The sequence below is a fragment of the Nerophis ophidion genome, linkage group LG07, assembly GCF_033978795.1.
Source record: "Nerophis ophidion isolate RoL-2023_Sa linkage group LG07, RoL_Noph_v1.0, whole genome shotgun sequence".
NCBI classification, from domain to species: Eukaryota; Metazoa; Chordata; class Actinopteri; order Syngnathiformes; family Syngnathidae; genus Nerophis; species Nerophis ophidion.
The window spans coordinates 28,419,354-28,437,231 of NC_084617.1; the positions used below are offsets into that span (position 1 = coordinate 28,419,354).

The 17,878-nt window shown below is 41.2% G+C and overlaps 1 protein-coding gene across 3 annotated transcripts in view; it reads left to right on the forward strand.

Annotated features, from left to right (window-relative positions):
* The window catches only part of grin2aa (glutamate receptor, ionotropic, N-methyl D-aspartate 2A, a), a 472,867-nt gene extending 455,736 nt beyond the window's left edge, over positions 1 to 17,131 (forward strand). For all 3 annotated transcript variants that reach the window (XM_061905858.1, XM_061905859.1, XM_061905856.1), the window contains 2 exons: positions 6,030 to 6,268; positions 8,218 to 17,131. In XM_061905858.1, coding sequence (XP_061761842.1) covers positions 6,030 to 6,268; positions 8,218 to 10,182 — 2,204 coding nt within the window. In that variant the 3' untranslated portion in view covers positions 10,183 to 17,131. The remainder of the gene's footprint in view (positions 1 to 6,029; positions 6,269 to 8,217) is intronic.
* Positions 17,132 to 17,878: the final 747 nt, after the last annotated feature.

A 17,878-nucleotide genomic window follows, 5' to 3' on the forward strand; every position in this document is an offset into this window, starting at 1 on the left:
GAAGGAAACTGGATCACCTGGAGAAAACTTACAAGTATACTCAAACAAATACTGCCGGTAATTATAATGATAATAATAATAACGTACTTGGCAAACAATGATTGCGTCCGGCACTTCATGCGCTACTTTTAAGAACCTTCCGCCATTAATCAAAGCTCCAAAAGTTATGGCGGAGAAAAGTAAATGTCTACAAATCATAGCAACTGCCCCTGCAAGCTAAGCATCCCTGGCAAGCGTCTAATGAATGCACTAAACCTTTTATCATAATGCAATCATAAAAGCACTTTCTTTGATTAAATGATCCCCTAATTCTTTTTTCACCCCCCGAGTCCTAGATTCTTCCAACTTTTGCAAAACATTTTTCAAAGTGGTGTCCCACTGAGCGCCCACTCACAGAGTTGAGCTGTTCAGCTTTTATGGGCTTTTTTTTTTTTTAAATTATTTGTTCTTATCATCACAGAGGACACCGCAAGAAAGGGAAATGAATTAAAGTTGTTTGTTTTGGGGGAAATATTAAAGTAAGACAGAGAAATGATAAGTCCTAAATGAACTGTTGCGGGGAAACAACAAAAGCTTCACGGACAACTGCACTTTTTTCGGAATTTTGAGGCAAGAACACAAATCTTTCTCTTTTCTTTGCATTCTAAATAGTGAAAATTTGCTAGTAAGGTGCGGGTAAATGGGATTTTTGCGTTTCAAGCTCTAAAAAGAAAAACGGCATATTAACCAAGCTAACATCGAGGGACTACTTTTTCTGGCGTAGTTTCACATCAACTTGCTTATGCTGTAAGTGAGTGACCAGCTACTAGCTAGCTTGTGCAGCTAATAACGTTGCTTGCAAGCCGCCATTAAGTAAAGAAGAAGAAAGAAGAGCTTGAACTGCTGGCTCTCAACCAATGGAATGCGACGTAAAACCCGACATTAATCAAAAGTAAGGGTATCATTAAAAAATCGATTTTCGAAAGGATTGCGATTCCTTTTTGTAACAAATCCTAATTGATCAAAAAAAAAAAAAATCTATTTTGTTATTATTTTTTTAATTCATTTTTTGCCAACAAGGCAAATCATATTGTTGATGTAGAAGCCCATATTTGCTGTACAGATAAGTAATACAAAAATATATCCAAGCTTTTCATCTATTTTATGGAGGAAGGTAGTTAATCGTAGAAGTTGCATCCAATGTTATTCAAAATTGATTGATTCTGAATCGAGAATCGATTCTGAATGGAATCGTTACCCACAACAATCGAATCGAATCGTGCAGTGTCCAAAAATTCACAGCCCTGATAGAAAGCATTTTTTTTACGAGAGGATTATTCTGAATTTAGCAGCTCAAGGAGAGCGCAAGTGCTGAAAGATACAACCATCCCTTCAGTCGATATATTTGGTCAATGTTTTATGATCTTGTTGGAATAATTTTAGCAACACTGCTACATGATAATGCTGAAAGGCTCTCTCCCAGTTTGGCGTTAGTAAAATAGAAAGTGCTCTTTTCTCTGTGGCTGTTGCTCGCTGCTATGCACTTTGTAAAAATCAATCTGCTCAGGAAAGAAGTTATAGTATTGCCTAAAACGACCAGAATACATCTTGTCATACATGTTCTATTACCTGCATACATGAAAGAGGTAAACATTTAAAACCGTGTTGGAGGTTTTTGGGTTTTTTTCCGTGGGCTTTATTAGTGAAGTATCGCATGTTTGTATACCGAATCGTATTAGCAGTTGTTCACTTTTTAAAAGGTACATAAAAGTTAAAGACGGGTTCTTGTCTCACATAAGGATTGTGAATGATGGTCAAAATTCTCCAAAAAGTGCAGTTTTTCTTTAGTTATGGCAACAAAATATACCAAATTGATACCAAAACAAGAGTCTTATTATTACCCTTTTGGAAGGGACTTATCAAGACATTGGACTATGTATAACTAATCCAGTGCTTCATGATAGGGGTGGAACGATTGACAAAACCCACGGTTCTGAGTTTTTGTGACAGGGATTTTGGTTCGGTTTAGAGCGCGTTGTTGTTCTTTTTAACAGCCGAGAATAACACATGTTCCAATTATCCACCTTTACCAGTTGTCAGTTGTGTTTTTTACAAAAAAATTATTTTAAAACAAAGTTTCAAAATGGCTTGTGAAGCTCTGACGCTTGAATTATCGTACACAAAAAATGTAACTAGTGTGTTTATAGCCACATTATATACCATCAACAAACCATTATCAACCCTGTTTTTCTTTCTTTAAGTCAAAACGAAATGGCAAGGTCGTTGCTTCAAGATTCCCCTCGAGGACGGTTCAGTGGAGACGAAACAAATTACTTCCTGTCAACAACACCTCAAAAGATAAACTCTGTTCATTTGCCACACACACACACACACACTCACACACACCATTGACCGTGGCTACATATTCACACATTTCCCCACCCGCACCCCACAACCCTTCCCACCGCTTCAACCCACCCGGTATGACTGACAACGGGGCAGCATCCCTAGTGGCTGGCAGCTGCGGGTTTGATGCCTGCCCCCTCCTCTCCTTTTGCAAGTCTTGTGGTTTCTGTGTAAACTGTTTGTGTGTACTTATCGTCGATCAAGTGTTTTTTTTGGCACCAGTGTGTGCCTTCTCCCCCCTTAGGAGCCCAGACTGAGATGTACTACTTGAAAAAAAATGTTACTCCTCCTTCCCCAGAGTCTACCTTTTTCCCCACCTTTTTATGGAGCGCCACTCCTGTTCTCTAATTTTACAATGTTTGTCTAATCTTGAATGGGTTTGTGGTGAAAATGAAAGTGTGTTGTACTTGTCCAATGACAACAAAGAGCATACCATACCATACCATACCTTACCATACCATACCATACCAAACCATACCATACCATACCAAAAACAATGTAAACATGGTGGTATTATATTTGAGATTTTGCCCTTTCGGATTTTTTCTATTTTAAATTACAGAAGTAGGAGAAGTAAGTAATATAAATAAAAAAAGGGATGCCATAGGACTACATGGTTATTACTTTATTGAATTGTTCTTCATTAGTAATAGTAGTAGTAGTTGTGCTACTGTCGTAGTAGGTCTCTACAGGCAGCTCGATTAAAAAATGTCATGTTAATATACGCCTTGAAATGTTTGTGTAGGAAGCAATTGCCGGACACTACATGTGCCGCAATTGAAATGAGTCAAAATAATGGAATATCGATAATCAGTTTTACCTGCAATGTTTGTCATTTTACAGGGACGGCACTACACCGAGGCACAATTGTGTATTTGGGATCTGCATACGTTCCAAAAATTTTAGATCAAACCATGGAAGCGTTGATTGGATGTTTATAAAATATTCTTGCCTTCCTTTATACTTCCTCCAAATTAGGGGTTTTGCCTTTTTTTACATCCTCTTGGTAATGTCCGCTGATTAGATAGATGGATAGTACTTTAATGACTCTTGCGGGAGAGTTCCCTCAGGAACCGCATATTAACCGTATAGGGTAGAAATGTAGCCACGTCTATAAGATCACTCACATCACGAGACCGATTTGTGGCAGCCAATCGTCTCCATGAGTCCATCTTTACCAAGCTTAGTCCATTTTTCTGTGGCCAATCCCGCCGCGGGGTCCGTCTTTCCAAACGCATATCAAATGTCAACCTCCAGCTTTGGCCTGCCCAATCATAGTGTGAATGCTCAATTGTTTGGCCCGCCCATAAATGTGCTATGGCATATTGCCGTCCGTTGCCGTATGTGTCACCTTGGAACTACAAACATTTGGGCTGTTGTTGCTTGTGGTAACTATTTTCTTTGGTCACATTTAGTTAAAACTACTTTTAGTTCACAATTGTGCTGTGTATCTTAACTGATTTTACTGAAAACAAGAACTGAAGTCATGAAAGTGATTATTTTCTAAGACCCTCAAGATTTGGTCAAGGCTACCCCTGAGCAGCTGGAGAAAGAAAAATCTTGGAGCCGTCGTTGCGTAGGAAACCGTGTCAGGTCAATCAAACGGTTTACATTTTTTTTAATAACAACCCCATCCTTACTTCATTGTTTTTCTCCTAAGAAAATTGTTAAAAATATGGATTACTTTTATTCATTTTGCCAAGGGCAAATGATATGGTTGCAGCGCAGATTCGTACTGACAGTAACAGGAGTAAAACGAAAGGAAAAACTAAAAATGAGTAACAAATAATACATATTGTGTATGGATAAAAAATAAACAAAAAACACTATTGTCAGGTTCAAACACTGATGACATCTATTCAACAAGACACGAGGCAAAGAATTAAACAGAGACAGAATTAAATATGGACTCAATTGAGGAGAAAACGTTTCGACCTGTAACCTCTTACAGTGTCACCCATACTCTGGCGAAAGGTTGTACTCCTCCTTCTTTATTTGACTTTCTCCCACCACCTGCCCACATAGCTTCCAGAGAGAAGTGGGTCGTAAACAGCGTTGCCTTTGTTTACCGAACAGTTCAAAAAGAGAGGTCGTAAAATCGTTCTAAAAGAGTTCCTAAAATAGTTAAAAAAAGAGTTTGTAAAATACTTTAAAAAGAGTTTGTCTGGAAATTGGGCAGATCCTGTCATCTCTCCGCTTTGAAGTCTTTGGGCCAGAACAACGTCCTTCTGTTGATTACCATACAGAAAACAGAAAACCCTTCATGTGGCTCTCCCCCTTTCACAGTGGAGTTTTACAAGCCTTCTTCTTGTTAGGTTTCTGAAGACAGCTTTTGTCTCCTTGCCTGACAGAACTCAATGTAACAAAGTTTTTTGTGATAACTTAAAAACAATTATTCCAACAACTATCTTCACACCCGTATTGCACACCAAGAAAAACATCTTAGAGGTCATCTGGAATATATTCAGAGTGCTTCTCTTTTTTTCACTCTTTATGTTACAGTCCTTTTTTGTTTTTAAAAATGTAAATGTATTATGGATAAAAAAACTTTTAAAAAATCACGAGTACGTAAGTATTGACAGCCTTTGCTCAATACTTGGCTTGTCATTCTGAATACGATGCCGTAAGCTTGGCACACCTTTCTTTGGGCCGTTTCTCTCATTCCTTTTTGCTGCACCTCTCAAGATCCATCAGGTTGGCTGGGAAGATTTGGTTTTCATCCAGGATGTCTCTGTATATTCCTGCATTCGTCTTAGTCTAGTCAGGGAGGTGACCAAGAACCCGATGTTCACTCTGTCAGCTACAGAACTTGTCTGTGGAAAGAGGAGAACCTGCCAGAAGGACAATCCACCAATCTTGCCAGTACGGTAGGTTGGCCAGAAAAAAGAGATTTCTTAATAAAAAAATTGCCAAACTGCACCTGAAAGACTCTCAGACCATGAGAAACTAAATTCTCTGGTCTGATGAGACAAAGATTGAAGTCTTTAACTTTGATGCCAGGCGTCATGTTGGGTGAAAACCAAGCATCGCTCATCACCAGGGCATTACCATCCCGACAGTGAAGCATGGTGGTGGCAGCATCATGCTATGGGGATGGTTCTCAGTGGCAGAAACTGGGAGAGGGAAATATGAATGCAGCATTGTACAGAGACATCCTGGATGAAAACCCACGCTTCCCATCCAAAATGTATGTATTCCATTTTGGATAAAAGCTGTAACCTAACAAAATGTGGAAAATGTGAAGCACTGTCAATACTTTTCGGATGCACTGTCAATGTGTTGTAAAGTCTTATGGCTGCAGGTAAAAAGGACCTGTGGTAGCGCTCCTTCTTGCACTTTGGATGTAACAGTCTAATGCAGAAGGAGCTACTCCACAGTGTCTTCGTGCATGGGGTGAGAAAGATTGGACATCGTTGACGTCAACATCCTTCGGTCGGTCACCTCCTCAATGCTGTCGAGTGGGCAGCCTTGGACTAAGTTAGCTCTCCCAATTCTTAGGTCAGCTCAGTGTCAGATTTAGGCTTCTGGCGTCAGAACAGACGTTGGCAGGCAATGATGTTAACAACCAAGAGCTCCCTAAAAGACACTCAAGGACCCCCAACTCTGACCCACTGATGGTGTGTCTATCGTTCTTTTCTTCTCAGGTGAAATGGAGGAATTAGAAGCGCAGTGGTTGACGGGCATTTGCCACAATGAGAAGAACGAGGTGATGTCCAGCCAGCTGGACGTAGACAACATGGCGGGGGTCTTCTACATGCTGGCCACCGCCATGGGGCTCTCCCTCATCACCTTTGTGTCTGAGCATCTCTTCTACTGGAGGCTCCGATACTGCTTCACCGGTGTCTGCACGGGCACGCCTGGTCTTCTCTTCAGCATCAGTCGGGTAAGGGTCGGGTTGGGACACAAATATTGTGGGTTGGCTTACATAGGTATGTTTAACGTCTCGTCGTCTTCAGAAACTCTTTGTACCCACCGAGCAGTCTGTCGTTTCAATTAATTCCATGTCTTTATGGCATCATTTAACTGAGGTGCCAAATGTGGTGGCACAGCTCGGGACCATTCATTTGTTGACCGAGTAGCGACAATTCGGTATGTAAATTTTACGACTACTCAGGTTTCAATTCGATGCCAATTCTTGGGGTGACAATTTGATTCATAATCGGTTTTCGTGTTGTATTATTTGGTATATACATTGACAGCTACAGAGTATAAAATCCCCTTTAGGTTTACGAAGCATGACATACCCTGTACAATAGTTTTTACACCGATTATTCTAAACTGAAAAACGGTACGATTTTTTTAATTGTAAAATTTTGTCTGCTGAGCCGCCAGTATTTTACCGTAAAATGTACTAACTTTTTTTTTACACTGTACACATGCAGGGAGTGAGCCCTTATGCGTAATTTATTTAAAAAAATGTATTATGGAATATTCTGAATCCATTAAAAATCGTAATGAAGTATAGTTAAAGCAAAGTAAAGTAAAAAAAAAAAAAATCGAGTAAACATTTTTTTCCACCCCCCGTACCGACAAACATGTCTTTTGGGTCTCATCCATGAAGTGTAGTGAATTATATTTATATAGCGCTTTTCTTTAGCGATTCAAACCCATTATCTAAGTTACATTTATACCAGTGTGGGTGGCACTTGGAGCAGGTGGATAAAGGGTTTTCCCCAAGGACACAACAACAGTGACTAGAATGACAGAAGCGGTAATCGAATATGTTGTTACCTCGATTATCACGAGGGTTTTGTTCTGGGTGGTAAGTAGTTGGTGGGTGAATATCCAAGATTTAGGGATGCTATTTATTTTATGAACTATATTAATAGTACATGCAATTGGCCCTTCACACAGCTTTCACACACACACACTTGTTTTGCTCTTAAAACAATTGAGGGTTCCTGGTTCGAACCCAGTTTATGCCATCCTAGTCACGGCCGTCGAGTCCTTGGGCAAGACACTTCACCCACTTTACTAACAGTGTTTGGGGCGCTGCTCTTGTGGCGACCCGTCAGTCTTCCTGTTTGGTCTACCTGTTTGTACAGAGGTAGACCGAACAGGAAGACTGTTGTACTTAAAGTCAAATTGCACCCTAGGGACAAATTAAGATTTAATTAAAAAATATGTTCATAATTTTAGAAAGTCGTAAATAGGAACTCTGGTGATAACTCACCCCGACAGTAGATGGTCTTTGAAGCTAGACTTACCATTCAATGTACTTTTTTCTTTGTCCATACCTGCTGTTTATTTATTCCTTCCCATCCATCCATCCATTTCCTACCGCCTATTCCCTTTTTTTGGGGTCGCGGGGGATGCTGGCGCCTGTCTCAGCTACAATCGGGCGTAAGGCGGGGTACACCCTGGACAAGTCGCCACCTCATCGCAGATTCCTTCCATTAGTGGTTATTATCGCGTAAACTTTGTAAAAAAAAGTTGTATTATGCAAATTGGTCCGTAAGAACCATATCCCCAACAAACAGCCATCAGTTTCCCAATGTTCAAGGAAGATTTTCCATAAAAACTGAACAAAATGATTTGAGGGAAGATGAAAGTCCTTTGTGAAGATAAAAGTCTACTTTGGTTTAATATCCCGCAACTTGCTGAGTCACCGCCATTCGGATGAATTGCACGCAGCATGTTTGGCTGAAGATAAGTAGTAATGTTTTTTCTCATCCCTCCTCGTTTTTGTCTAAATCCTTTTATGTTCTATTCATTTTTGTTTCATGTTATCTGTTGACCTCTTCACTTCATCTTTTCCTTTTGTCTTCTATTGTCGTCTTTTTTTCATTTGACTCTCCATGCTCCTCCTTTAATCATTCTCTTGCCATACAGGGTATCTGGAGTTGCATCCATGGAGTTCACATTGATATGAAGAAGAAGAGCGATCTGGACTTCAGTCCGCAGGACAAGATGCTGAAGCTCATCAAGTCTGCCAAGCACATGACCAACATGTCTAACCTGGCCGGCTCGCACATGAACTCGCCCAAACGGGAGTTCATGCACTCGGCTGGCCCTATGATCATGGACATGATGGCAGAGAAGGGCAACTTCATCTATGCTGACAACAGAAGCTATGCTCCCAAAGACATGATGTACGGGGACACGGGTGATTTGCAGTCTTATCTGACCAACCGCCACAAAGACCATCTGAACAACTACATCTTCCAGGGAGGCCAACATCCTCTGACCTTGAATGATGCCAATCCCAACTCTGTAGAGGTGGCAGTTAGTGCAGACGCAGTCCAGACCAACGCTAAACCACCACGCACTCTGTGGAAAAAGTCGGTTGATACACTCCGCTCTGCGCCACCCGGACCGTCGCCCATGCCTGACATGCTAATGCCAGACCCGCGGATTTCAATGAAGACACAACGCTACCTCCCCGAGGACACGGCCCACTCTGATATCTCCGACTGCTCCAGCAGAGCGGCTTCATACAAAGATCCAGAAAACAACAAGCACCTTAAAGGCAAGGACAACTTAAAAAAAAGACCTGTGACTTCAAAATATCCAAGAGACTGTAGTGAAGTTGAGTTGTCCTACTTGAAAACTAAGCAGGTCAGCGGCGGAACCAACCAACTTGGCAGAGGAGGTGGAGAGAAAATCTACACGATCGACTCCGACCGGGAGATGAGCTTGCACTCGGACCCCGTACTCTACCGGGAGAGTCGTGGCCTCGCAGCTGATGATTTGGAATACCCTGAAATCTACTCTGACCACAGTGATAACTATCGAAAATGTGAGCAGCCCATTATCCATCTGAACTCATCACCACTACATCATACAGATTCAGACCTGCTTCCGGACCCAACTTATGCGAAACACTACAACATGAAAGAGAAAAATGTTTCCATGTCCCCGCATGAGTCGATTGATCGCTATAAACAGACACACTGTCGTTCCTGCTTGTCCAAAGTGACTGCTAGCTACCCTCCAGCAGGGGCTTACACTCCTGCGGTATCTGCCGCAGCTTCTGCTACGCGCTCACCATACAACCGATGTGAAGCATGTCTCCACACTGCAAACCTGTATGACATTAGTGAGGACCAACTTCTTGCAGACTCCTTGGTCAGCCCCACCCTGCACCACCACCAACAGCAGCAGCAACCAGATGAAATGTTTGGTCTGTATTGGCCACAAACAGACGGGCCGCACGTCCAGAAGAGAAACCGCTTGAGGCTGAGTCGGCAGCATTCCTTTGACAACATACTGCTAGAGAAGCCCAAGGATGTAGACTTGGGGCGACCAGCACGCAGCGTCAGCCTCAAGGAGAAAGATCGTTTTCTGGACTCCTCATCTGACTCGCACTACGCAAACCTCTTCAACATGCGTCCCTACTCCGGCAGACTGTTCGGCACCACGTCCAAATCCATGATGTTTAATCACAACCTGGAGGAGAGCAAGAGGAGCAAGTCCCTGTACCCGGCCCATGGCTCGGAAAACCCTTTCCTCAGCCACTCGCTGAGAGACGACACCAGCAGCAGACTGGTCCACGGGCGTAGCTCCTCTGATATTTACAAACAGCTGGCAGTGGCGTCGCCAGCAGCGATTCTCGGAGCAGCCCCCATCAAAACACGCAACGAGGCGAACAATCTTCGCTCTTCCGTGAAATCCACCACCTCATACTGCTCACGGGATGGGCGGATACCTAACGACATGTACAATAAGGAGCATGTAATGCCTTACTCTGCAAATAAGACTTGTGCGTACCCAGCCTCGCGTGGCGTCCTAAACTCAGCGCAATTCAGCAATAGACGAGTGTATAAAAAAATCCCCAGTCTGGAGTCCGATGTTTAGTCCGAAACCATGTTTTCTCCTGTTTGGATTTGTATTATTCTCATTTCTTATCCACTAAGGGATGCCATAGCCACACTTTTCTTCTCTTGTAGTCTAGAAGAACCTTTGCCCATTTGGGTGTGAAAGTTCTGCTTCTGTTACTGCAGACGATATCACATTTTTTTTGTTCGTTTCCTGCCGTGTACTAATCAGTTGGCTGCTTCTGATAGTTCTTTGTCATTTTATGTCTCGCCGTACTCAGGAGATGAGGTATCAGCTTTCTCGGTATTGGTAAGAAACACGGTTCAAGAGAACATCCGAGAGTTGCCGGGGGAACATAGCGTTTGTTGATTCGAGATGGGAACGAACGAACGTAATCCAATCGTCCGTTTGTCTCCAACCTTTTCCGACAAGAACGTGGCTAAGCAGGGAGACCGGATGGGTACGTGGAGGTCTTTGGCGAGACAAAGAGGCATCCCTGGAGAGCAGGGTACCGTGATGAGCTGGTCCAACAGTCTGCTGCTTGTTACGCTGGCAAACGGCGATGCCTGGCAGAGCACAACGCGAAAGTTGAGATGAACAGTTGGTTCATTTCCAGGCAGTCGTTCAGTCGCAGTTTAGTCTTGAGAACATGGCAGTAGGAGATACCAATGTTTACAGACTGAAAAAAACAAAAAATGCGGCAAAGTATGGCTTTCTATAAACTTTAAGATTTCTTGGAGATTCTGGCACTGGCACCTATGTAGGCGTTGAGTGTTTGCTTCATAGTTAGCACAATAGCCATTAGTTTTCAAACCTTTCTCCTACAATCACTTTTAAAAAGCAAGGCTTTTTTGAAAAAAAAACAAAAACATTATTTTTGCACGTGCAGATCTTTACCCCGTTGTAGATTAGAAGGGGGAAAATAAACCACATACTCATAAGTATATTTTCCATCAACAAGGATGTGGCTGACGGACGTTTGTACAATCGAAATTCCGACCTTAGTAAAGCAGCGTCAAGCCGAAAGGCGTCGAAGGGGAAGAGTTGACGAGCGGATGCAACCGTTATTTTTTTAAACTTTCTTTCGACCACCTTGCCAATGACAAACAGGGTATTAGTTACTAGAAAAAAACAGGCGAATCCTTTCCCCTTCCATGCTTTGATAAACATCACACTCCAATCGGGTGTGAAATTGCTTCCGTCGTTTGTTTTTTGTTTTTTTGTACATGAAAGATCTGACCTGTGGTCTCGTGAAGAACAGTTTCCTGAAGTCTCCACCATCGATGTCGAGCAGGGTAACCGTCACCGAGACTTAGGTCTGACAACAGACAGAGGAGGTTTTGTGTGTGCGTGGCAGCCCTTGGATGAGCTTAAGGACGAACAACTTCCAATTATTTATACACTTTGATTTTTATTTTCATTTTGTACGTACAGTAGGTCTGGATTAGTTTTTGTCTCATCCCTGGACTCATGATGCAGTATTATCTGCTCACAGATGCCACCTGGTGTTTTTTTGGAGACCCCGCATAAATGAACCACCCTCATGCTTCTCCCACATGCCAGGGTTATCACAGGGAAAGAGGCCAGAACAACTCCAGACCCACTGCAGCTTCGAGGAAAATGTCCGTTGAAAATGTCTAGTTTGGGGAGAAAACACAGTATGATCGAGTTGCTTTGATGGACGGGAATTGACAAATTGTATCAAATGATATACCTCAGGATGGCGAGTCTGCGCATTGCGGGGGAGCTTCAACCATCGCGTCACGGGAAGACAAAGATTTTGTAGAAAACGAGAAAACGTCAAAAAAATGTTTATAGTTGCAGCAAACGGAACCAAACCTGTTTTTTTCTCCCTGTCAAGGTCTTCCTTAACTTGCGACTGAAATGTCCAACAATCCAGCAGCCCTTTGGTGGATATTTTATTTTCTATATATATTTTTTTTTATTATTATTTTTTTTAGTTGAAGCTCCGCAAACACATTCATATCTCATTTCATACTCTTGGAATACTTCCTTCCATTGCTTCCGCTGACCCTACTGACTGATGAGCAATATTTTCCTCCTTAATTATATTTATTTTTGCATCTTATCTACATATTTATTATTAACATATTTATATCCACACACTGATCGTGTGAGCGGATGAGTGAACAATATTCACGTGTATTTAAAAAAAAAAAAAAGAAAAAAAAAAAGAAAGAAAGAAGAAGATATCAAACAGCACCCTTGCATTTTATTATGGACTCATGACATATGGTTCTGTTCTTTCTACGTTTGCAGAACCGTCATGTAAGAGTGATGCTGTTTTTACGTTGGGAACACACAACACGCACCCCCTGTGATGACAACCCTGCTCTTTTTTTAAATGACAAAAAATGTATTTTAATTAACGGTAAATAATTGAGGTGATGGCATGCAACCCAAGATGTAATGATGTTTTCTGTTTGCTTTCATTTTGTCATGATGGTATGATCACTAATGCATTGTAACCAGGTGTGAGTATATACATATTTGAGGGGAGAGGGGGGGGTTTACAGTGGGTCTGGATTTAGTTCTTGCCTCATCCCACACAGAATCCATGTGAAGACCTGACACAGTACGGAAGGGATTCATGTGGCCCCAGTTTAGCTAACACATGGAACGTGACAAATTGGGGGCTGCACTATCCACATTTTTTGAGTGTTAAATATCTTAAAACAGAGGTTTTGATTTCGGGGCCCGACTTTTTCACTACACCGGGGCCCGTGACACCACTTAAATAACACAAAATGAGTCAACTTACTCTTTATATCTAACCTACTTACAGTTTACAACCTCATCAAATGACATGAAAGAATGTGTTACTCACAAATGTTATTTATTTAACACATCAAATTTGGCTTAGGTTAGGCTGATTAGAAAAACAAATACTAACCAATTGTACTTTATAAGTAACTGACACAAATATATTTACACACAAAAAAAGTAAATTAATGGTGAATATGTTTCCTAATCAAACTGGCAATACAAATATAATGGAAATGTAAAAAACAGATCCAGGAATTTTTGCGCCTCAAAAAATGAGCTCCAGATTTTTTGTTTGTTTTCTTTTCTGCCACACGTGGTGGAAAAAGGTATTACAACTGGCCACAGCTGAGAAACACATGTTTGGCGGCCCTATGGTTAAAAAAACATTGTCTTAAAATGTGTTTTGTGGCGATGCCAACGTTGACCACAGCCATGTAGAGTGGCGTTTTCCATAATTTTCAGCAGATTGCATTGCAAAAATGATTGTTATCTTTCTTAAGTAAACTGTCGATATAATTAAAGTGACATTAAAAATACAGATTCAACACTATAGTCCAAATGTTTTCGCTTAGAAAAAACTTATCTGACTGTAGTTTCAGATTTTTTCCATTTAAAATTCTCTTTACTGCCACAAGTGGTGGAAAAGTGCATTACCACTGAGTACGGACCACAACTGAGAAACTTTGGCAGCCCTATGGTTAAAAACACTGTCTTAAAATGTGTTTTGTGGTAATTCCAACGTTGACCACAGCCATGTAGAGTGACATTTTCCATAATTTTCAGCAGATTGCATTGCAAAAATGATTGCTATCTTTCTTAAGTAAACTGTCGATAGAAATTAAGTGAAATAGAAAGTACAGATTCACCACTATAGTCAAAATGCTTTCACTTAGAAAAACTTCTCTGACTGTAGTTTCAGATTTTTTCCGTTTAAAATTCTCTTTACAGCCACAAGTGGTGGAAAAGTGCATTACAACTGAATACGGACCACAACTGAGAAACGTATTGTTTGGCAGCCCTATGGTTAAAAACACTGTCTTAAAATGTGTTTTATGGCAATTCCAACGTCGACCACAGCCATGTAGAGTTCTGTGTTCCAGCGTTTTCAGCAGCCTGCATTGCAATAATTATTGATATCTTTGTTAAGTAAACTGTCAATACAATCACAGTGCAAATGAAGATACATATTAACCTGTTTAAAAATGTATCTGACTGTAGTCTCAGATTTTTTCTGTTTGATATTGTATTTATTGCCACAAGTGGTGGAAATCTGTATTATAACTGAGAAGTACATATTGTTTGGCAACCCTCCAGGGGGCGCTCACGGCTCTATGGTTAAGAAACACATTTCAACATTGAACCGTGCGTCAGTTGCCATGTAGAGTGGTGCTTTCCATCATTTTCAGCAGACCGCATTGCAAAAATGATTTATATATTTCTTAAGTAAACTTCCGATAAGATTAAAGTGCAAATGAAATCCCAGATTAACAAATTTTGTCATAATTTTTGCCCTTTAAAAAATTTGCTCCAGATTTTTTTCGGTTTGATTTTGTCATTACTGCCACAAGTGGTGGAAAAGTGAGAAACACATATTGGTTGGGCAGCACTATAGTTAAAAACACTGTCTTAAAATGCGTTTTGTGGTGAATGCAACGTTGACCACAGCGCCATTTGCCATTTAGAGCGGCACTTTCCATCATTTTCAGCAGACTGCATTGTAAACATTATTGATATCTTTCTTAAGTAAACTATCAATAAAATTAAAGTGCAAATGCAAATACAGATTCACCACTTTTGTTACAATTGTTGCGCTTAAAAAAAGTACTCGGACTATAGCTCCAGATTTTTTCTCGTTTGATTCTGTCTTTATTGCTACAAGTGGTGGAAAAGTGTATAACAACTGAGTGTGGACCACAGCTCAGAAGCACAAAGAGTTTGGGGGCACTCACAGCCCTATGGTTAAGAAACACTCTCTTAAAATGTGTTTCGAGGCGATTCTAACATTGACTATTGAATCAGTTGACATAAAGACTGGCACTTTCCATCATTTTCAGCAGACTGTATTGCAAAAATAATCATCTTTCTTAAGTGAAATTTCGATAGAATTAATACAGATTTACCACTTTAGTCATAAATGTTGCGCTTATTTCTCAGACTGTAATTTCAGATTGTTTTCTGTTTGATAGTTTTTACTGCCACAAGTGGTGGAAAAGTGTATTACAACTGAGTATGGACCATAACTAGGGGGGCGCTCACGGCCCTATGGTTAAGAAACACTGTCTTGAAATATGTTTTGTGGCGATTCCAAAGTTGACCCCGGCGTCAGTTGCCATGTAGTATGGTGCTTTCAATCATTTTCAGCAGACTGCATTGCAAAAATGATTGATATCTTTCTTAAGTAAACCGTCGATAGAATTAAAGTGCAAATGAAAACACAGATTAACCACTTTATTCATAATTTTAGCGCTTAAAAAAACTTTTCTGACTCCAGCTTCAGATTTGTTCTGTTTGATATTGTCTTTACTGCCACAAGTGGTGGGAAAGTATATTACAACTGAGTATGTACCATGGCTGACAAAAACATTGTTTGGCTTCCCTGTAGGGGGCGATCACGGTCCTACAGTCAGGAAACACTCAGTGGTCTAGTGGGTAGAGTGTCCGCCCTGAGATCGGTAGGTTGTGAGTTCGAATCCCGGCCAAGTCATACCAAAGACTATAAAAAAATGCGACCCATTACCCATTACCTCCATTACCACTCAGCATTAAGGGTTGTAATTGGGGGTTAAATCACCAAAAGTGATTACTGGGCGCGGCACCGCTTCTCCCCACTGATCCGCTCACCTCCCAGGGGGAGATCAAGGGTAATGGGTCAAACGCAGAAAATAATTTTGCCACACCTAGTGTGTGTGTGAAAATCATTGGTACTTTAACTTTAACTTTAACTTTAAAATGTGTTTCGTGGTGATTCCAATGTTGACCACAGCGTCAGTTGGCATTTCGTGTGCCGCCGCTTTCCATTATTTTTAACAGACTGCAATGCAAAAAATATTGATATCTTTCTCAAGTAAAATGTCAATAAAATTAAAGTGCAAATGCAAACACAGATTTACTACTTTAGTCATATTTTTTGCACTTAAGAAAACAACTCGGACTATAGCTCCAGATTTCTTTCTGTTTGATATTATCTTTACTGCCACAAGTGGTGGAAAAGTGGATTACAACTGAGTACGGACCACGACTGAGAAACAAATATTGTTTGGCGGCCCTCTAGCGGGCGATCACAGCCCTATGGTTAAGAAACACTGTCTTGAAATGTGTTTTGTGGCCAGATTAACCCCTTCCCTACTGTGAGTCCGAAAGAGATGATACCTGGTGGTTGTTTGAGCACACTGCAGCCAGTCCTGGGTAGTCCGGTCACATACAGGATTCTCACAGGAATGAGGCAAAATACAATTCCTTCAGACCCACTCTTCGTTAGACACAGTGAAGATGCTGCTTCTTCTTCGGGGGGCGGGGGTGGGGAGGTGCGGGTCCTGACCTCGTGGCCCCTCTCCCCTCATCCTCTCCCTTCATTGGCTCGTCGGGTCATTATCAGGCCCCCAGGTCGGAGGTCAAAGCTGGGTTTTGGCGTGGCGGGACATCCTTGCTCTTCCTCCGTGGCAGGTGAGAATTTAGAAAAAAAAAAAAAAAACTATCACCAGCGCTGCTTCTCTCTTCCTCCTCCTCGTCGACCCAGTACTCCGCCGGCCAACACCACAAAAACATTGCAGAAAAGGAGAGGAAAAAAAACAAAACAAAGACTGAGTCGGCTCTCCCTCCAAAGATACTCTTTTCTTTATGGTTTGCTGTAAGAAACGCTTTTTGTAAGGGACACAAAACAAACTGTTAATTTGGGTACAAATTCCTGAAAGACGTTTAAAGGAACTATTTTGAATATGATTAGGAAACACACCTGTAAACGTCACCTGTAAATGACTGGAATTCATCATCATGGAGGATTGTACATGAGGAAGAGGAAAAACAATATTTTTTGTGTGAACTTCACAGGAGCTCTTCTGTACAGTGGCTCTCTCTCTCTCTTTCTTTCTCTCTCTCTCTCTCTCTCTCTTTCTCTCTTTTTCTCTCACTCTCTCTGTCTCTGTCTCTCTCTCTGTCTCTCTCAATGTCGAGCGACTAGAATAAAACTTCACCATTCACAAGACTTGCTGTCCTGTCACAATTCCAAATGTACGCACCAAGCAGCGTGACTTGCGCTCTTAAATAATAATGATAATAACAAAATGACATGTTTAGTTTTATCACTTTTTTATTGAAGAAAATCCTCTTTTTTTGAGGCAAAAAATCTGAAATATGCAATCCTTCCCCTCTAAAAAATGTTAAGAGGAATTTTTAGTTGTTTTTTGTTGGGGGGAACAAAATCACACCAAAATACCCAGGGATCCAAAAGAGTCCCACACATAAAAGTGTTAAAAAAATAAGTAATACTTTATTGTGTTTTATGTTTTAATTTCAGCGCTTAAATCGTAATATTGATTTTGATATTTTTTTTTTAGCAAAAAAAATAGAAATAAATCACACTAAAATGCTAAGGGATCCAAAAGAGTCCCACACATTAAAATGTGATAATATAGTCCATCCATCCATCCATTTTCTACCGCTTATTCCCTTTGGGGTCGCGGGGGGCGCTGGTGCCTATCTCAGCTACAATCGAGCGGAAGGCGGGGTACACCCTGGACAAGTAGCCACCTCATTGCAGGGCCAACACAGATAGACAGACAACATTCACACTCATATTCACACACTAGGGCCAATTTAGTGTTGCCAATCAACCTATCCCCAGGTGCATGTCTTTGGAGGTGGGAGGAAGCCGGAGTACCCGGAGGAAACCCACGCATTCACGGGGAGAACATGCAAACTCCACACAGAAAGATCCCGAGCCCGGGATTGA